Source organism: Melozone crissalis, unplaced genomic scaffold (genome assembly GCF_028551555.1).
Source record: "Melozone crissalis strain CALT ecotype California unplaced genomic scaffold, PUWL_Pcris_2 ptg000018l_1, whole genome shotgun sequence".
In the NCBI taxonomy this organism is placed as follows: Eukaryota; Metazoa; Chordata; class Aves; order Passeriformes; family Passerellidae; genus Melozone; species Melozone crissalis.
Window position 1 is genome coordinate 11015201 of NW_026535796.1, and position 19947 is coordinate 11035147.

The 19947-nt window shown below is 39.6% G+C and overlaps 1 protein-coding gene across 10 annotated transcripts in view; it reads right to left on the reverse strand.

Annotated features, from left to right (window-relative positions):
- BRSK2 (BR serine/threonine kinase 2) overlaps nt 1-17727 on the reverse strand; it is a 306978-nt gene extending 289251 nt beyond the window's left edge. For all 10 annotated transcript variants that reach the window (XM_054276320.1, XM_054276318.1, XM_054276321.1 and 7 more), the window contains exon 1: nt 17276-17727. In XM_054276320.1, coding sequence (XP_054132295.1) covers nt 17276-17369 — 94 coding nt within the window. In that variant the 5' untranslated portion in view covers nt 17370-17727. The remainder of the gene's footprint in view (nt 1-17275) is intronic.
- Between the last annotated feature and the right edge of the window lie 2220 nt (nt 17728-19947).

Below are 19947 nucleotides of genomic sequence, written 5' to 3' on the forward strand. Positions count from 1 at the left end.
AAAAAAAAGAAAGCTGCTGCATATGTATTGTTTGTTTGTTAACCACTTACATTTCAATTACTAAATGCTTCTTTTCAGCAGTATATATCATTTTAAATAAGCTTCACAGCTAACAAGAAAAAGTATCATGGGGTGGTTTCTTCCTGGTATAGCTTATAATGAAATCATATTTGACCAATATTTCTATCTACACCTTTTACTGCTTACAGCCTAGTCTTTGCTGAAGTTGTTTCAGGAGAGCAACTACAAAATATCCTCACTTGAAGCAGCTTTCCAGTACCATCCATTTGCTGACTTCAGTATGGTGACTCCTCTAAGGACACATGGAGGACAACAAGGTCCATGGTAGGATATTGTACTGCTCTGCTGTAAATCAAATTTACCGTCAAATTGCTGTAAATCCAAAGAAATGTCAATGAAGCACCAGAGATGCAACAAGTAACAAACAAACAAAAAGCGTAGCAAGAACATAAATTTGACCCATCATTATGTGAGAGTTTTCATGTAAAACACAATCTCTGAACAAAATACAAATGGTATAAATCTGATGACCAGGGAGAATTTTAGACTCTCATGTAAACCAGAACCCCAAAACTACAGAACAATGTTGGTTTAAGTTGATATTTAAATACTATTTTGCATATGAATTGCCTTGCCTTACATAACTTCCAAAATGTGGAGAAACAGCAAATCTATGCAAGATCTCAGCAAGAAAATACTGAATGCCAAGAATTGCACAGCAAAGGTCACAGTACCAGGTGTACCCAGTCACAAAACCAGAACCAGTAAGAAGGAAATGAGTTTTAAACCATTTCCTTTCAAATCTCAGTATTTTTACAAGTAAAGAGACAATAGGCAACCAAAGAAACTGCACACACAGAGCCTACCAACACTATAATCACACCTGGTTTTCTGTTAAGGTTAGGGAATAAGTCTTGGTGATTTAATTTCTCCTAGGATGCATGTACACCTGTGTTAGGACCAACACAAAAATCTTATCTAGTTCATCACCCTACCTGGATGATGATGGCAATGGCCATAAACCACTTGAACTCATTTTTACACTGGAAGCAAACATATTTTCAGATTTTCATTTTTAAAAAAGTATTTAGAATAATCAATGGGGGTGGTGATGCCTTAAGTTTCAGCTTTTTCTAGATAGCCTCTTCAGGCATCAGTGGAGAAGGACAACTTTGCCTTTTGAATTGAAATATGATGCACTTCTGCCTCATCCACAGCCTAGCAATTAGGTTGGTTTTTTTTTTACATTTTAACCTTTGAATTACCATAAACTTGTGGCAAAACAGGGAAAATTCAGGGTTTTTTAAAAGTTCATTTCCTTACTGGAGCTTTTGAATTGTTATCCTTTGGTGGATTTCATTCAAAAACTTGTATCCCTCTCCACTGGATGGCAGAAAGCTGTTCACTTTAGTCCTCTCCCTGCCAAATTGACAAGCACGCTGAAGAAAAAAAAATTAAGGGCTCAAAGTCTTTTTTTTTCTCTTCTTTTTTTTAAACATGCCTGATTGGGCACCAATTTTTATTCTGCCTCCAAAAAAGAACAATAATCTACTGCAGCATGTGTTACAGTGCTGTGTTTTAAATCCCTTACAGGAATCTCAATAAGCAAAAATAAAACCATGTTTTGGAGACTGTGGGTTAGGCAAGAATGAGTGATGCCTTTCTGCCATGCTAACTGCAAGCATTAAAGGTCATACATGGTCACTGCCCCTCTAATATATAATCTATGTGCACTGAGAGTTCTTTGCAAGGGCCAGATCTATCCCCAAACCGTGCACTAGGCTGGACCTTTGCTTCCTGACTGGGGCAAACCCAGCAAAAAGAGCCAAGCCTTACACACCTAAGAGCATCAAGGGTGAAACAACACTTTTGCATCACGTATCTTAGCTGGCACAAATGTCTTTTGATGATTTTCAGCAATTATAGCACAAGTGACCTAAAGTATTATCAAGTAAGGCCTCAAATTTGTATTATCTGCTGTCCACAGTATCAAGTTCAACCAAATACTGCCAAGGGCTCATAAGCCACAACCACTGTCCATCACTAAAAAGAACAGAAGTTATTCTCTATATTAATGCTTTTTATTTACTGATCCCCTTCTTCTTTAAAATGAACCAAAAAAACTCCCAAAACAACAAAAAAACCTAAGCAGTAACTTTGGTTTCACTTTACAGATGCTCAGTAGGTTTCAAACATCACAGTCAAATATCAATACATTTTAAACCCACTAATCTTAACTGGAATTATTTGCCCTAAACCCTGCAGCATTCAATTGTTAATGAAACTGCACGTCTCCCTACAGAGCGTGTACGCAGCAGCACAGCCACAGATACAGCATGATTTTGACATTTACTGTAGTCCTGGAAAGGAAACAAGCCAAATGCATCCCTGGCACAGCTTTAATAATTTCGAAATCCATTTGCACAAAACTCTGGCTTATTACCTCAAAAACAGTAAGGAGCAATATTTTATTTTATCTGTTTTCTGAACTCCCATTTTTACCTCCCAGAACATAACTAAGTACTTCAAAATAGGTCTTAAGTGGCACTCAAGTTATAGCTAAATCTCCTGCTACCAAAAGGGTAAATTTCACTCCTAGGGCACTGATGAGAAGATTCTCCTTTCCCATTAGCCAAAATATTTTTTCCAGACAGTAACTTACAATATGACTATCTTTAACGCCCATGTAACAGACTCCTAAGGTCATCCCTTAAAAAAATTCTTTGATATTTCAATTTTCAAGTTCATCAGCAGCCTCCTCAGAAATGCCTGCATTCCTGACAGTCTAGTCTTCAGAATAACCCGGGAGCTGAGCCGCCCACTTCACACCGACCTATACCCTTTCCAGGCAGCAGTTCTGGGAGCTGAAACTTACAGAGATAGTATTTTGTAAATATCAGCTTGCCAAATAAGACTGCTGGTATTATCCACGGGGTTAATTTTGTAACCTTTCTTTGTCTTTTACATCCCACTTGCAAATTTAGGTGGGGGTGGTGATGAGGTGAGGACTAGAAAGGAAAAGAGAGGAGATAGGGGACTATGTGGCAGTTTAATTTGAGGCACTTTTAAAGGCTTCCCTATCAGTCTATCTGAATCTCCAAATCTCCAAAAACGACTTAAAAAGGAAAAAAAGGAAAAAAAAAAAAAAAGGAAAAAAAGGCGCACACCACCAGAGGGCTGCTGCCTGCAGGAAAATGAAACTGCTGCATTTTAACACTGCAGTAGAATTCCACCAGCTCCACGGAGGCATAAATAAAAGTGACCAAGTTATAAATCTTTTGTAACTGGAACACACAGCATCATACATAGTTTTACTCAGTGACATTTTGTTTGAGAGATCAGGGACAAATGCCCCTAAGGAAAGAAGCAACAAAAGTCAGCATAGCCACATATTGTCAGAATGGGAATATCAAAGTAATTTCTCCATTTTTTTAGATAGAACAGCTTTTTAAATGCAGCCACAGAAATTTCAACATTTATATATCAGTATTTCAATAATCAAAAGGACAAGCTAGGGAAGATAAATAAAGCATAAACAGATATCATCACCTGGCAGACCAGGCTGTATGGTCCAGTCCATCCTCAGGAGGTTAAAAAAAATTTTTAAAAAAATCACTAGACCTAAATAGTAGGGTTATCCCAGCCCTTTTCATGATGCTTCAAATTTGTGATAAAATTATCTATGCTAGCTGGCTAGCCCTCTCAGTCCCAAAAGGGAAGTCAAGGATTATCTTAGTTTTACACCAGGGCATCAGAAAAAATATATCTTTTTTTACTAGTCAAAGGCTCCACCCCAAGTCAGTGACTAAGCCTGTTAAGGCCAGTGAAGACTACATAGTTATTGTTTCTGAATAATCTGCCTTGCAACTGCACAATGGAACAGACTCTGTATTGTACACATCTCTACTACTCTTGAAGCCAAGAAATGTCCCAGCTAAGATTCCGTAGCATTTTAGAGATCACAAGAGTACAAATAGTGACCCAACCCTTTGGGAAGTTCAGTACCTTTAATCCCAGGAGCCTTGAGAGTACAGAATAATTTTGCACCAGAGAATTAGAACTCTACAGGATCAAGCATAGGTTGGCATTCTGTGTACACACACAAAACCCAAACCAACCCTGAAATGAAGTCTCCCATACACAAAGTGTGCAATGCATTATGTATAAAAATGCTCAGCTTATCCACATCTGACACATCAAACTGATCTGCAGCTGATGCAGAGTTTATCACAGACCAAAACAAAGGCACAACTGCTACAAGTAAGTAATAAGGTAAACAATGGGGAAGACAGGACTTGTATGCAGGGCAATGTTCTTTGGTGCTCTGGTTCACTTCTCCAACCTTCACTGCCCTCTGCTCATTGCTCTTTGTGCCAGAAGAGAACAGCACTACCCACCAGGGCTAGAATTCCACCTGTGACTGCAAGTTACACATAGCCTTTGATCCAGATCCTTGGCCTTGCCATGTGTTCAATCCCCACCATTTCAGTGAGAAGAAAAAGACCTAGAGCACACGAATTTCTCCCCTCTGATGAACTCTTCAGAAATTTGCAGTAGAGCAGACACTTGAACAGTAAATATGATGTTAATTTTGCTATTCTAATCAAGGTTGCTATGAATTCTTGGGAAGCAGTCCTCAGCTCACCTGGTTCCACAGAGCCACAGGCACCAAAGCACTGAGGATAAATAAGAATTGGTGGAGCTAGGGAGGCTTTGCAGCCATAACTCATCTAATTCAGTGGTTATAAGAGAAATGTTGATGACAGCATTAAGGATACAGATCTAGAAACACTGCCTATTTTTGCAGCATTTTGTCTGAGCAGGACAAGGCACCTGGTAATAAAGATGGCAACTTTCCCAATCATGCTAGTAGTCTGGTTGCTCCTTTTCCTAGCAAAGATGAAGTAATGACAAATATGAGGACATCTTCTCCATCCTGAAACTTAATGCAGACTGGTTGGGTAATTTCAGTACAGGTATGTATGTATGGAATACTAGAGAAGAATTACTACTAGAAGTATTAAAACATGTGCTTGCCTTAATTTGTGTGTTAGCTGAGCAGACAGACTTCTGCTTTAATGATGAAATATAATCATTTGTAAAATGATGGGCCTGTACTTTCAGTTTGAATTCAATTTGCTTACAGTATCATTCCACTTAGTGCTCTAATTTGCTTGAATATTCACTGCAGAGATGTATTCCTAGGCTGCTCTTAACTAGAACACTGCCAGAGGTCTGCCTCTGCTGCCATCAATGAGAAGCTTGCTCATGAGCCAAACTCCCCACTCAGATAAACGTGAGGAAGGCCTCGAAGTCACTGAGACTGCACAGATGTAACTGAGTGGGGAATTTGCCTAAGTAATGTCTTCATCGCAATCAGGAAACAACCAGAAGTAAAAGAGATGTAATTTCATAAATATGAGCAATGAAATAAACCACAGACCCAAAGAAAAGCAGCATGGGACAAAACCCAGAAACTCTGGGACAGATCGCTCTTTATTGACGATGATTACTGATTTTAATCAAGCTTTACTGATTTACAGGAGTGGGAAGTTTGGGGGGAAAAGGGCAGATTTAATTAGCTTCAGAGGCTAATGACAAACTTGAAGGCTGGAGCTCACAAAGTGTAAGGAATCTTAAAAGCTGTGCCACTCATCGCCGTGCCTTTACAAAAAACCAAATGCTTGCGTTTAATGAGGCGATAGTGCCTGCGCCATTGCCAAGTGCTAATATAATACTTGGCTTTGTCTTTGGTGACGATTCTCTACAGACAGGCATTGCAAACACACAAACGGCTCTCAGTCTTCCTCTCAGCTTTCTGCAGGAAAGGACTACTTCAAATACTGCCACTGTACCAAAATGGATACATGGAGGAAATGCAGAGAGAGCTCCCTTCTTCCCACACTCCCCGAGCACTGAGCTCAGCTTTCTGCCAACAGAAATGCCCAAGTTCAAGTCTCCATTGCCCTTGCTTTGCACGGCTCCAGCAGCAGCGAGCAGGCAGCAATCCAGCCTGCCAAGCTGTGTGGGGATTCCCCCAGCATTAGGGAATCATAATGCGCTGTTAGCAGCACCAGGTCCTTCTAACTTTGGTATTAGAATCTTAGCCAAGGTGAGGGCAATATCTGAAGAGCAGCTGTATTGCAGCAATCTCGATCTGCCACAGCAGCATCTCATGGCCCTCAAAACCAAGTGAAGATTACCAAGAGAAGCTGTGCTGTTTAGGACAGCTTTCTGTTAACCTGATATTTTAAAGGAAATAAAATTTAAATGGTCAGGCTGTCTGTCTGCAATTCTCCCATAACATCAGAACCCATTATCAAGTCTGAAAGAGCAGGGAAGGGAAAGGGAAGTCTCTAAGATTCGACAAATTCAATGGAGAGTGCTGAATGTCTGTGGAAAAAAACTAAGACTAAAACTATCACTCCGACTACAGAAAGCTCACTTGTGATTGATTCTTAATGTATTTCAAGAGAAAGAAAAAAGATGGACAAGCAGCAGATACAGCTCCAAATGAGTCAGAAACATTGTCCTCACCTAGTCCAAGAGACAAGGGACAGAGAAAGAGCAGGAGCAGCAGGGAACTATAGGGTACAAAACTGGAGAATACAGAGTTCTTTGGTTTTACAGCTCACTGAGCAAGTTATGGTTTAGCTGCACAGGATAACAGAGAACGTCAGAAGAGTTGAGGCTGGAAGTGATCTCTGGAGATCACCTGGATCAACACCCTTGGTCAAAGCACAGCCAACCAGAGTGGCTGCTCAAGGCTTTGTCTAGTCTGGATTTGAACAGATGCAAGGAAGGAGACATCTCTTGGCAACCAGTGCCAGGTGCAACCCACTCTCACAGTGAAGGAGCTTCTTCCTATATTTAAATGGAACTTCCTATTCACACACAAAGGCCTGACTAGGATTAGTGCCTTAGCATGAATGGGATTACATGCAGATAATGTAACACAAATTATCCTTCCCCTCAGTTCCCAAGCTAGGCAAGACACATGAAATGTGGAATTAAAAAAATACACCTAAGAGAAAATAATTCTCCAAAGACATTTGGTGCATCAGTATTCATTTCCCAAAGACAAAGCATCTTGCCTAAGTAGGAGACAACCATAAAAATACCTTGTTTTTTAGTCTACCATGCCCATACAGTTAAGAAAAAAAAATCTGAGACTAACATTTGCTTACTTAGACATGGGCTATGTCCTTGAGTATTTCTACCAGCCCTTCAAGCAGTAAATATGAACCTATTTAAATAGAGCCTGAACAATTAAGGGTCTCAGCCTTGGAACTGTAACATCCTCAGAAATTTTCTGAAGATACCTTCCTAACATCTTAATTAATTTTCTCTAAGAGATTACAGCAGTAGAAAGAACCAAATATCTGTCTATTAGCCTCTAGATTAGGATGACAATCTTTGGATCAGTTTCCATTTTGAAGAGGCAAGGTAATGCCAAACATTTAAACAAAGAAAAACAAACAAAACCCCAAAAGCAACCAAAAGAAAAACTGACCAACCAAAAACCCCACAAAAATGCAGACCAAAAAAATGGATGATGAGGACTTCAAAAAGTAAACCATAGCACAAACCTGTACCTGCTGCCAGCAAGTTTTTCTCAACAGCCAAGCTACCCATCATTCAGAATCTGAAAATATGGCGAGAGTTTTGTAATAGAATACTGGGAGAGATTAAGGGATTCCAGTAGGGTGAAAATCTTAAAACAGTCAAATCCATTCCCTAATCTTGGGGACAGGTCACACTCATTAAAAGGCATTCACACAATCACTAAATGAAACTCACCCAGGGCAAATGGCTGGCATGATAAGTAACCCAATCCTCTGCTGGCAAACAATCAGCAAAAGACAACATCAGAAAATTTTTAGCATCCCACACAGTACATTTAACACCACAAAGATTTGGGATATGAAGTCTTATTTTCCCACTTAAACTTGTGCTTTAATGCAAATGCAACAAAACATTAGTCTTATCAAAGTCATACACTAGATGAGCACAGACTTCATCAGAGCGGGACATTTATTTTATTTTTTAATATAATTTTTGAAAATGAAATTGTACATCTCCAGCTCATGTTTAGCTGCAAATATGTTCTTGAAGGTCCCTCTTCTTCATAAATTATATTCCTGTAAGGCAGACGAGCCATCACTATGAACCTGGGCTTTGGTGTGCCTCATCCTGGACCAAAGCAACAAAACAATCACTTTTCCAATTGGAGTATCTGTGTAAAAATCTAGTGTCTGCACTGCTAGCTATGCATAAAATAATTAAATAATATTTAAGATATTATTGAAAGTAAATTAAGAAAAAAAATTTCTAAATTAAAAATAATTAAGAAAAAGAATGAAAGAAGATAAAGAGCTAAGCAATTTCATCATCATTCCCTGCTGGATCAGTTTGAGGACCTGGCACATTCTCATTTGCAGCTGCTGTTCCATTTTGATAGACTGACACTTAATAGTTCTAAGAGTAGGCTTTAGACAAACAGTAAAAAAATTAACATATTTTTTGTCAAGTCCAGTTTGCTTCTTCCAGAAACCAGCTCCTCCATTACTGCTGTTGCAGTCAATAGTGCTTTTGATAGGTAAAATACAAGGGGAGCCAGTTTATGGCATTTAAAGCTGAACACACAGAGCAATGACACTGCAAAAACAGTGTGTGTTAATACATAGGTAATGTAGACATTCTTCAAAAATACATACATTACCACACTGATTTGTTTTCTCCCCCATTAAGCATACAGTGCAAAAGACAGCAAATCAAAATTGCTAAAGCCTCAGGATATAAAGACAGCATGTTGTTTTGTAAGTAGAAGCAGAGAGCCAGAAGAGCACTTACTAAATGGATGCCTGAAAACACTTTTCCTTTTTAGAAAAATTAAAGGTAAGTACTTCACTGGAAATATTAGCATGCTTATAATTCCCACATAGTGTTGGAACACTGAAATGAGAAAGAAAAATAGACAGTACTTGCACCCCACCCTAAGCCACCTGACCATGATTTCTCTCCTCAATATCCCCCTGCACCTTGCATTAACCCATTTGCTGTCTGCTAATTCACAGATCACAGTGCAAAGTTTTCACCAGCAATAATCTCCTTTTGTCAGTGGCTGGCAAGTTTTCTACTTTCTTCCAAACTCCTTAATTATACCTTAATTATCTTTAAAAATCACTGATTATCAATGGATGGATTATTAAATAAAAAACTGAAAAGCAGCCTGTTACCTGTGGTGAGCTACACAAAGAACAGTCCCTTCCAGTCTAACCTTATCCCATCTCAAATTAATAACGCTTATGTGAAAAAACCAAAAAATTTAAAAAGCATTCCCCAAAGTAGGTACAACAACAGTCTAAAAGCCAGAAACTGCTTAGCACAGCCATGGGGTGCAGAACAGCAAGCGTGGCCATTAGAACTCCATGAAAGAGTTATTTAGGGCAGCTTTAGGACTACTTTATATCAGCTGGCCTGATACGTCTCTGTGGCCTTCAGGAAATAATAAAATCATTTCCTCAAATAAAACCAAGAGCACTAACAATTCAAGGAAAGTGTCCTACTCCACCACCTCCAGCACTGCGCATCCATCAGCCACCTGCACCAGCCTGAAGGTGACTCTGCCCTCCAGGCAGGCAACAGCACCACCTGCAAGAGAATGTGCCTGGGTTTGCCTGAACACACACCACCATTTACCACCTTTGTCCATACTGCTTTCTGTCCTTAGTCTCATGACACACTTGCATTTAACAGCCTTTAAAAAGTTTATCCCAAGGTCATTGCAAAAAAAAAAAAAAAGAGTGCAATCCTGTTTATACAGTGCACAGGACAACTGCACCCTCACAGGCATCTCTGCCACAAGTGACACATCCAAGAACAAAATGCTTGCAGCTACATCAATAGCCAGTAATGCACTTCTATGAAAGGAACCAAAACAAATTCTGCTGTTCTACCTGAACTCCACTCAAACCCAACTTTCAAAAGCTATGAAGCAATGGAAAAAAATTTTCTGGGTAACTCTTTTAGTGTGGTTTTTAACATATTTTTATTAGTAATGTTTCTAGTCTGTAAATATAATTAATTCATAAAAATTTTATATTCCTATTCAAAATTAAATGTAGAATAAGTAAAATGAAAGTGGATGAACAATATTAATATGCTCTAAAAGTAGTAATTTTATATCAAATTTAATCAGGTCACACTTCTGTGCCTTTTTAAAAGACTTTCTGGAAAACTCACATCTACCAAGCATGGATGCTCATAGGAATAGTGTCCAAACTGTCCAGAAAAACTGAATCTTTGGTTTGAACTTGCAAACATCTGCATTGGAAGTGCTTCCACAACGATCTAAGCAGAACTAAATTCTCTTATGCAACCTACACAACAGACTACATTCAAGAGTACAATTCAAATCTTTGAATACTGCATAAGTGCAAAGAATCCATAAGTGAGGTAAAGACAGTTGGGGAAAAGAGATAAAAATAGCTGTTTGCCAGAAAATCTGAAACAAATAAGGATTTAAAGGAAATCACTCTGCATTTACAGACACTGCAGATGAAGATGGTTCAAGTTCATTAAGAACACTATTTACAACAAATTATTCATGTTATTCTACAGATCATTATGGCTGTTTTGTAGAAAAACATAATGTTTATGCATGAACTGGAAATGGAACAATCTCCTCATATTCCATAAGCAGAATGAACAGCATTATTGACTAGGATTGCTAAACATCTTGTGCTTCTTAAAAAAAAAAAAAAAAACAAAACAGAAAATTTCTTTGGGATATTTCTTAATAGGACCATCCACAACAAACAAAAAAAAAAATCCACCCTCATCCATTTATCCCAGACTTGATGATCCTTCTACTGAATTGAGCTCAACTTCAAATATGGACTGACTTCACAAGGGCAAATTACAGTATCTTAGCATTTGAAGAGGATCACTATTTGAGCATTCATTTATGTCTCTGCCTTTACTGCACCTCCATGGAAATCTACATACAGGCTTCCACCTTGTCTTATTGTGACTGCTCTCCTATGTGCATAGCACAGTCCTCATGCAACGTCTTTTACCTCAAAAGGTATTACTTCCAAACTTCTCATTTCCTTTCCATTTTTTGTGAAAGCTGGAATTTTTCCACCACCTGCATTTGTTCTATATTAAGCACCTGCTAATTTTTAGGTGTGTATCACATTTATTATTGCCATTGCAATTACGGTTTAACTCTTAAAGCACATTAATATTAAAGACTTCCCAAAATGTAATGCATGGAGTAAACTTATGGTATTCTGAAAAACATTGCAATGCTGGAGAGTCCAAAGCATTCACTGGCTGCTCCAGTCAGCTTACAAAAGGAATTGTAAGAACCTACCTAAAAAACTACTCTTGGTTCTTCTCAGAATAACAGATTTTCTAGAGATTAAAAGAATTCATCTCAAGAGGTAAATTTTAACAAGAAGATTTTTTCCTTTCTTCAACCTCTCTCCTCACCCTAATGCAGTCCTCCTTGCTGGGGCAGAACAAAATGGTATTAGAACAACAACAAAAAGCAGAGAAGTGCCTGAACAGTGCAAGAACCCTATTTGTGAAATCAGTGCTTCCACAGTTCCTGCTGGCATCTGGAATGTAAGTATATAGTCATAGAGTTGTACTGATTTGACAGTATCCAAATTTTAACAACTCTTGGGTGAGAAAGCTTACTGTGCTTTACAAAGAAAAACAATAATCCAGAGCCTGCTGCCGTTTCCACAAGTTCAAAATAATTGTGCCACTGACAATGAAGTAAAAGACTAATGGCATGCCCCTACAAAGTTTTCAGAAGGACAGAAGTCAAAATTCATTTTCACTGCATTTAGCAAACAGGAATTTGCTAATTCAAACAATACACAAAACAAAACAACTAAAAAGAGTGAAAGTCATAAACAGGATAGCTGAACTTTCCAGTTTAGACAAGTAGCAGGGTAATACTAGTTTATTTCAGTCAGTAAAGCAGGCAAAACAGTACTTTTGAAAAGTGAAAGGTATATAACGTTAAGAAAGACCAAATCTCTCAAAACTCATAACCATTACTTGATAATCCATTACATGTGAGTCACTATGACATAACCTTCCTTGGGAAAATTTCATTATTAAGACCTCTACTACCTCCAGTACTGCTTGCAGTATTTATTTCTGTGATCACAAATTCAACATTTGAGTCTTCACAGACTATAATGAGGAAGAGTATGGGTTCATACTGCTTTGAAAGAAACTTTCATAAGGAAAGCAAAGTATATGTAGGAAAATATTATTAGGATATATACTGGTTTGTTGTTTGCTTGTTTGTTTAAAAAGGCCATGAGGAAAACTGCAACGATTTACACCTCTTACAATGATATATCCATCTAGACAGCTAAATGGAAGAAAGCTGTACTCCTTAGACTATCTCTAGATCCAATACGCTGTGTTAGAAAAAAAATTATATGTCCTCTTCAGTATGAATGAAGAGGACATACTTTGTTTAGCCTACTTACCTAAGAAAACCAGGCTTCTGAGACCACATTGACTACCCAACATTCTTTGAACAGAGCTGAAGTTTTCAACCAAATTTGACAGAGACAAATAAAAAAATTAAGAAATTTCAATTTCTGCCAGCGTCATGGAAACAGATGGGTAAGGCTGTAAAGAAATGACCTGTTTAAGCTCTCACTGAATAAAAGGCTATTAAATTCTCTAAGACCCAAATTTATTTATTTCTGTTCTTACATAACCCAACAGCACAGTGCTGAACACCTCGCTCACGGCTCATATAGAATGAACATGCTATACACCAAAATAGCTGTAAGCTATAAGGGATGCAATGCAGGAAAGGGAACCCCTACACTTTTTGTGAAGGTCAAAGTGCCCTGAGTTTCAAGCACGACTCTCTCTACCAGGCTTAAAACAGAATAAAAGGAACATAAGAAAATGAATAAGCAACATTAAACTTCCCATGAAGTTTATCTCAACGTGAACAGACTAATTCCCAGTTAGAACTAATGCCTTATTGCTTGTAGACAAATCAGCATTTTAGAAATTTCCACTAGGCACTGAATTGGTGCTACAGCAAACAATGATGCCAAAGCCTATACAGTGACTGTCAGATGAAAACACAAGAAAACCCTCCAAAATGCTAAAGACCTTCACAAGAAACACTTCAGTTCCTCATCTTCGCACTCATTAATAAATATTCACTACAGTCAATTTGAATTACTGTTAAGAGTTTCAAAGGTGAAACAGGTGTTAATGAGGCCAAAAGAAATACAAGAACAGAGGTAACTGTGGAATTTAAAAAAAATAGACCAAGGAATACCCAGGAAGCCCTTTTCATGTAAAATTAGTGGCAAAAGAAGAAAACCTGTACCTAAAGCTATAACAATAGTTCATGATCAGGTGTGACTGGGGCTTCTCAAGGCACTCTGCTTCCATGTGTGTTACTGTAACAGGACACACATCCATTGCTCACTACTGTTAATTACAATGAAAACCTCCTATAATTAACTGTAAAAGAATGCACCAATGGAACTGAGATAAAACAACCTTTCCCCACACATCCATGTATATACATAGCAGTGATTTTTTTACTCTGGCAATTCTGCAAAATAATTATTTTAGTAAAACAATAAAGATTCTGACGCCTCTCATATTCTTGCAAGATCATTTACATAGAGATTCCATAAGCTATTCCGGCAGATGACGTCAGGAAGAGGTGCTCTAAATTCAACCTATTACAAAAGCAAACCATCTTGCTACAGTACTCAAACAGGATGTTAAATTCATATGTTGCGTTATTAAAAAGAATTTTTGTCCCTCTCTCATTCCCACCAGGGGCAAAGACCTAAGCCCAACCATTTTTCAGCACTGCCCTGTGTAGCCCCCTCCCAAGTTGTGTGCCCGAGAGGCGCTAATCCTCTCTCTGTGGCATCGGCCACCCTCGGCAGGCGTGACGCACCAGCCCAGAAGGCTGCTCAGGACAAGTTCTGCATATCTGATCAATCAACACTTTCAGTTGTTACCCACCAATTTGAACAGAAGGCTTTTCCCTGTCAGTTTTGCCCACCCACAGCCAGATGTCACCAGGTCCCACTAACGTCCCAGATATCACAACCGGACCCCTCTGCAGGGACCAGTAGGTTGCTGGCTGCTGGTAAATACATTTTTTCAGCTTTTAATGAGGCAATCAGCATGAACTTCACAGAGAAAAGCCAAAGAGAGTTTTACCTACCATTAAGTTCCCCCTCCATGGAATCCTAAGTCTGCTCTGAACTATGAATGAACCCTCACTCCTCCCCAAAACCCCTTCTTCTGATGCCCGTTATTGGAACAGTCAGTGAGCAGGTAAGAGTGATTAATACATTTGTATAATGCCCATGTATCTGGGAGCAAAGCTTGACCTGCCTATCTAAAATAACTTTATGGAGTCAATAATTTTTTATTCCAAATAAAAGTGATGGATATGAAGATCACTGCAAAATGGACAGGACTTTGCAACAAAACTTACACTTCTTTCTATTAATCATTTCATTTTGTCAGATTTTTCTTCTCACTCTTCCTCATCCCATTGGACAAAAAAAATTCCAAAACATTACCTCCTAATCTTCCAAGCTTCAAAGTCAAGCTCTAAATGAATTAATACAATCACAACTTCCTTCATAAGTAAGTCACTACAACCCTAATGCCAAGATACCCAACACACTATGGTGAATCAGGCCCTCTTACTGCACTGCTTGTTCTCTCCCTGAAATGCTGCAGGTTGCCAGCTTACCCACCAAAACAAGCAGGATGAGGATGAGCTACATGGCACACACTGGCTATGACATTCTGCATGCTCCCAAATGTGATTAGCACAGAAAATGCGAGAAGACCAGAAGGCATCTTTCCATATTTAGCCATATATGTTTAATACTGAGTTAGATTTCACCTCAGTGCATTATTCCATTAATCAAGGGTGGGTATAAAAAGAGAGACACAGACTGACATCAGCTACTTTCAAGACCTCTCTTCCTCATTCCCCCACCTCCAGCTTCTATGACACCATGTATTGTGCATTTCATGTGCATTCATGTGTGCAAACAGCAGAGACTTATCTATAAAGATCAGTTATATGGTAAAACTGCAAAAGGAAACTTTCACCCTTGTCCAGCTGGTTGAATAACTGCAGAGGCCAACAGCAGCAAGCCTCTAAATACATCCTGTTCTTCTCTCTCCACCCCCACGTCTCTAATCACTTAGGAGGAAGATAGGAAGATTAGCAGAGAGGAAAAAAAACATAACCAAAGCTGCAGATAACCCTTTAGGACCACAACGTCAGGCTATAAGAACATGGAGCAAAAGGTTAATGCAGCTGTATTTTCAGGAACCTCAAGCACAATTGCATTTAAAGGGGAGGGAGGGGTAGTGAGAAGGTGAGAGAGAGAGAAAAAAGGAAATGGTGATGAAGACAAAAATGAATTTGTCATCTACAGCTGGCTCTTTGATCACCTGGAGTATTCGGGAAAGGATTATCAGCAGAAATAGGGCAGTTTTATTAACATTATATCATAATTTTTCTTGTAGGATATTTTCATTACCATCATCAAAACAGATTTTAGTAAGAACACAGCTGCAGGAGACCCACTGAGCTATGCAAAGGATAAAGGTGGTAACCAAAACAGTGACAGAGAACTACCTATAGCAGCTGATTTACTGAAGAGATTTGGGAAAAAAAAAAAAAAAAGAAATATAAATAAAAGTCACTTCCACTAGAAGACAATGTCATCTTCATCCATGTCTCTGAACGGTTGCTATGGGGTTGTGAAGAGGAGGGGAAGGATGGGGGGGAGGTTATAATCAATCATCTCAGAAGAGCATTGCTTCTTACAGAGAAAGATCTGGATTTTGACTGTGTCCCTAAGAAAATTGCGGACTGCAGAGCTGCTGCCACGCAGGGCAGTGAGGAAGCAGGCAGAGCAGAGGCAGCAGCTGGGGATGGAAACGCCTATTAAATCCTTTAGACAACAGATGGGCAAAGCTCGGCTGGGTTATAAAAAAAAAATACACCACAATGCATCATGTTTTATTGTCCCACCATAATGAACAACACTTAACACCCACATGCCCAAAGAAGCCCCCCTATGGCTGATCTTACCCCTTCCCTAAATTATAACCTCAAGTCTCAATCCACTTTTGGGGGGATCCCAACCCAATGAATTTGCCAGATGCCATTGCTTACTGCACCTGTTACTAAAAATAAAATATTTTAAGAAGGAAGACATTTGGGCTTCTTTTTAAGGGTTTTTCTTCCAATTAATACTGCCCTGCCCTTGAAGTGAATATGCTACCCAAGCAAGCAACAGTAAGTCCAGATCTTGAACGCATTTGGGGGATCTAATTATGTCATGTAGGGCAGAAGCACCTGCTCTCTGCTAATTCCCTCCACTCGCTTTCCTCTTTTTAATATTTCTTACCATTGTTCCATTCAGGAAAATCTGCTGGGGGCAAGTTTCATAAACAAGCCTTAAGAAAAATAATTAAATAACCTCCCTTCCCCCCTCCCAACCCCTCCTACAAAAACACAGCATAACCAGAATGAATTCTGCTACCGATCCTCTATTTTTATTTTATTTCAGACCCTACCCACAAAAACCACCAGCCCATCCATCCATATTTGCTAAATACCCACAGCAGTCAGTGCCAGAGACATACTGTACATATTTCCACCAACCCCCCCCAACTGCACCTTAAGGACTACACCCTTTTCAATCATGATGTCATGAAATACTGCTGGTGACTCCCCCACTACCACCACCACCACCTCCTCGGTACTACAGGCTGTGAACCTTTAATTTCAATATAATTTGATTAAAAAGAAAAATGCTCCTAAGTAGGGCAGTGAAAAAACGGATGTGAAAATTCACTACCAGCAGATCATCTATTTTTTTCCTCTGCATGCACTCTGGCTGTCATCAGAACAACACCCATTAGCAGGAGTAATGAACATAAAGCATCCTGGGCTTTTTTTCTTTTCTTTTTTTTTTTTAAGAAAAAAAAGGATAAAGGAAAAAAAGGAAGAAAAGAAGGAATTAAAATGAAAACTAAAAATAAATAAAGGCCAAAATCCCCTATGAATATTATCTTCACTGAAACAGCAAATGGGAAAAGCTGAACCCTCGAACACCCCATCCCCGACACCTCGCCGGCTGCTACAGCACCTTCCCTCTAGCAGCGGTGCTGCTGCAAAGGAACCAACCTGTCTGTCCTTTTCCTAGGGTTTTCTCCAAACGATAGGGTCCAACATATTGTGCATGTTGAGCTCCGCTGCCTTCTTTCCCTGTTGATGTCATTTCTACCTGGATCTGTAATTCTGCAATGTGTATGTGCTGATGAGCTGGAATTTCTCTCTCTGCAGCTCTTTAAATTCCCACTTTGCAGCTGTGCAAGCAAAGCACTCTTTTTTCTTTGCTTTAGTCCCCTTGGTTGCAGATTTTCGTCTTCCTCCTCTTTCTTTCCTCTCTCTCTCACGTGCTTGTTTTCTCGCTGGGTCTGCTCGGGACGCCGAAAGACGAAGGAGTTGTTTCAGTGTTCAAAGAGGGGGATCTGCGATCCAAGCCCGAGGAGCATGATGCTGGTGATCCGAGCTCCGCACGCCTTGTTCTCTCCAGGAGCTGTTCAAGGGAGAGCCAGAGCTGGAGCAGCGGAAGAGCCGGGGCCGCAGCTGTGAATGGCACCGAGAGCAGCCAATCCCCTCGCCTCCCACCTCCTTCTCCCCTCCTCCTTCACTACCTTTTCTTTTCCATCAGCAGCAGTTGCTGCCTCTGCCTGCTACAGAGCATCATGACCAATGGCAGCAGCAAACACCTAAGTTCATCAGCCTATTGATAAGGCACAATTAAATATAATGTAATATGTATATTCATTTAAGACCCAAACATACACTTCTCTTTTTTTTCCTTTTTTTTTCTTTTTTTTTTTTTAATCCTCTGAATTCTACTCCACTATGCAGCTGCAGATTATTAAAGAAAAGGCAAGATTGTGGTAGGAAATAGGAAAGGGGGGGGGAAAGCTACTTCTGAAAACGAGCCTGGGAAATTATTTGATTCTATTTGATTCTGGCAGACCTCTGTCTCCTGGGGGTTTTACCCTTTAAAGGAAACCTTGGGGAAAGAGGGGGGTTGTGGCGGAGAAGAGAAAAACAACAGGCACAATTCTGTAACCACTGAACTCAGTGACAGACCTGCTTTTGAATTAGATAGGGAAAAAAAATCTTTGGGTCCTTAGTGAACAGATCAAAAACTGGCCACTCTCTTAATTAAAATTGCAACCGAAAATCCAGGGATTAGATGGTAATAGGAGCAGATTGTCTGATCCACAGGCACTGTACTAGCAGTGTAAGAAAACTTTCACTGTTTTTGTCCAAGTATGGCTGTGTTTAACCTTCAGACATTAGGGAGCTGGACAAAAGAAGGGACTCTGCAGATACTTCAAATTCAGCAGAAACCTATGTACTTTCTGGATTCAGGACTGTACAACAGTTTCAGCCAGTCTCCAGGGATATCCAACTGAAGTTGTTCCCACACACACAGGTTCCATTTTTACCCTCTTTTCCCTACTTCAGACAGAAAACTGGTCAAGATATTGCTATTCAAATTCCAACTGAGACACAGACAGAGCAAGAATTCTTGAGTTAGGGACAGTAGCCTTGACAAGCCTGTACAGAGAGAGGAAAACTTTTACAAGCCTTATCATTATCTGTTGCTCTCTGGAAGAAGACTACTTCAGGTTTGTTATTTAAACCCATTTTTTTTTAAGAGAGAAATTGACCTTTATTGAAATATCTATATCCAGAAACAACAGATGCCCTTGTAAATTGGAATAAAACTAGAAATTGGCTGTCTACCTGTACCACAGACAACATGACTATCCACCAAGGTGCAGAGGAGTTAGTAAGAGGAGGAGGGAGGAAATCGGGCTTAAGCAATTCTAAGATTTCTTCAGGAAACAAAACTTTAACACTTGGTGTGGGAAAAAACAACTCTGCTTTGCCCTTTACTGTTCACCTTTACTCACTTCTAGACTGTGTCAGTGCAGCAACCTGTAAGCAAAGTCCCAAACACCATCCCCATTCCTCAGCTTCCCCCTCCACAGGCACCCTGTGTGACCACACACCGAGACTCCTTTGCTGCCACGCACTGCTTCTGTGTCTTTCCAGTGGCAAACTGTCCCTTCCAACCCTCCAGGTGTTTCCTTTGCCCTTACTACTCAACTCAACTCAACTCCAAATTGCCATTTCTCCAAGCTCCCCAGACCTCTCCTTGTTCTCCCACATCCCTCAGAAGACCTCCTTTCCCTATGGCTACGAGCCATGATGGGACCGTTCCAGGAGAGGCACCATGGTGGGAGAAGCACTCTCCCTGATGGGCTCTTGCCTACAGAAATCAAATGCTGGGGGCAATTGAAATGTGTCATGATTTCTGATGTTTTACTCCTCTCTAAATATCTGCCCTCCCACACTGTCAAGAAGTCCCAACAGACAGTAAGTGGCAATGCTGAACTGCGGCAATGTGTGCATAGCTTGCAGAAAAACAAAAATATTGTTCATTTGTATAAATTAGGTATCCATCATGTTAATAATGCAGGGGGTGAGTATCAGCATAGATCAAAATCTTTTTTAATTCCAAGATTTGTATCTTAAAAGGTATTCAATACAAGATGATGATGTCTGCATGTAGATGAACCATATGTGGGTCATGTTGTTAATAGAATGACGAGAAATCAGACAATGTTGTCCATCCAAGTCCAAACTTGTATATTTCATTGGGCATTCAGGAAAGTGGGTTAAGAGACACGGATGTTACAAATACCCACCTTCTGTCACAAAACACGTGTCAGTTTCATGGCTGGAATAAGGTCAGAAACTTAGTG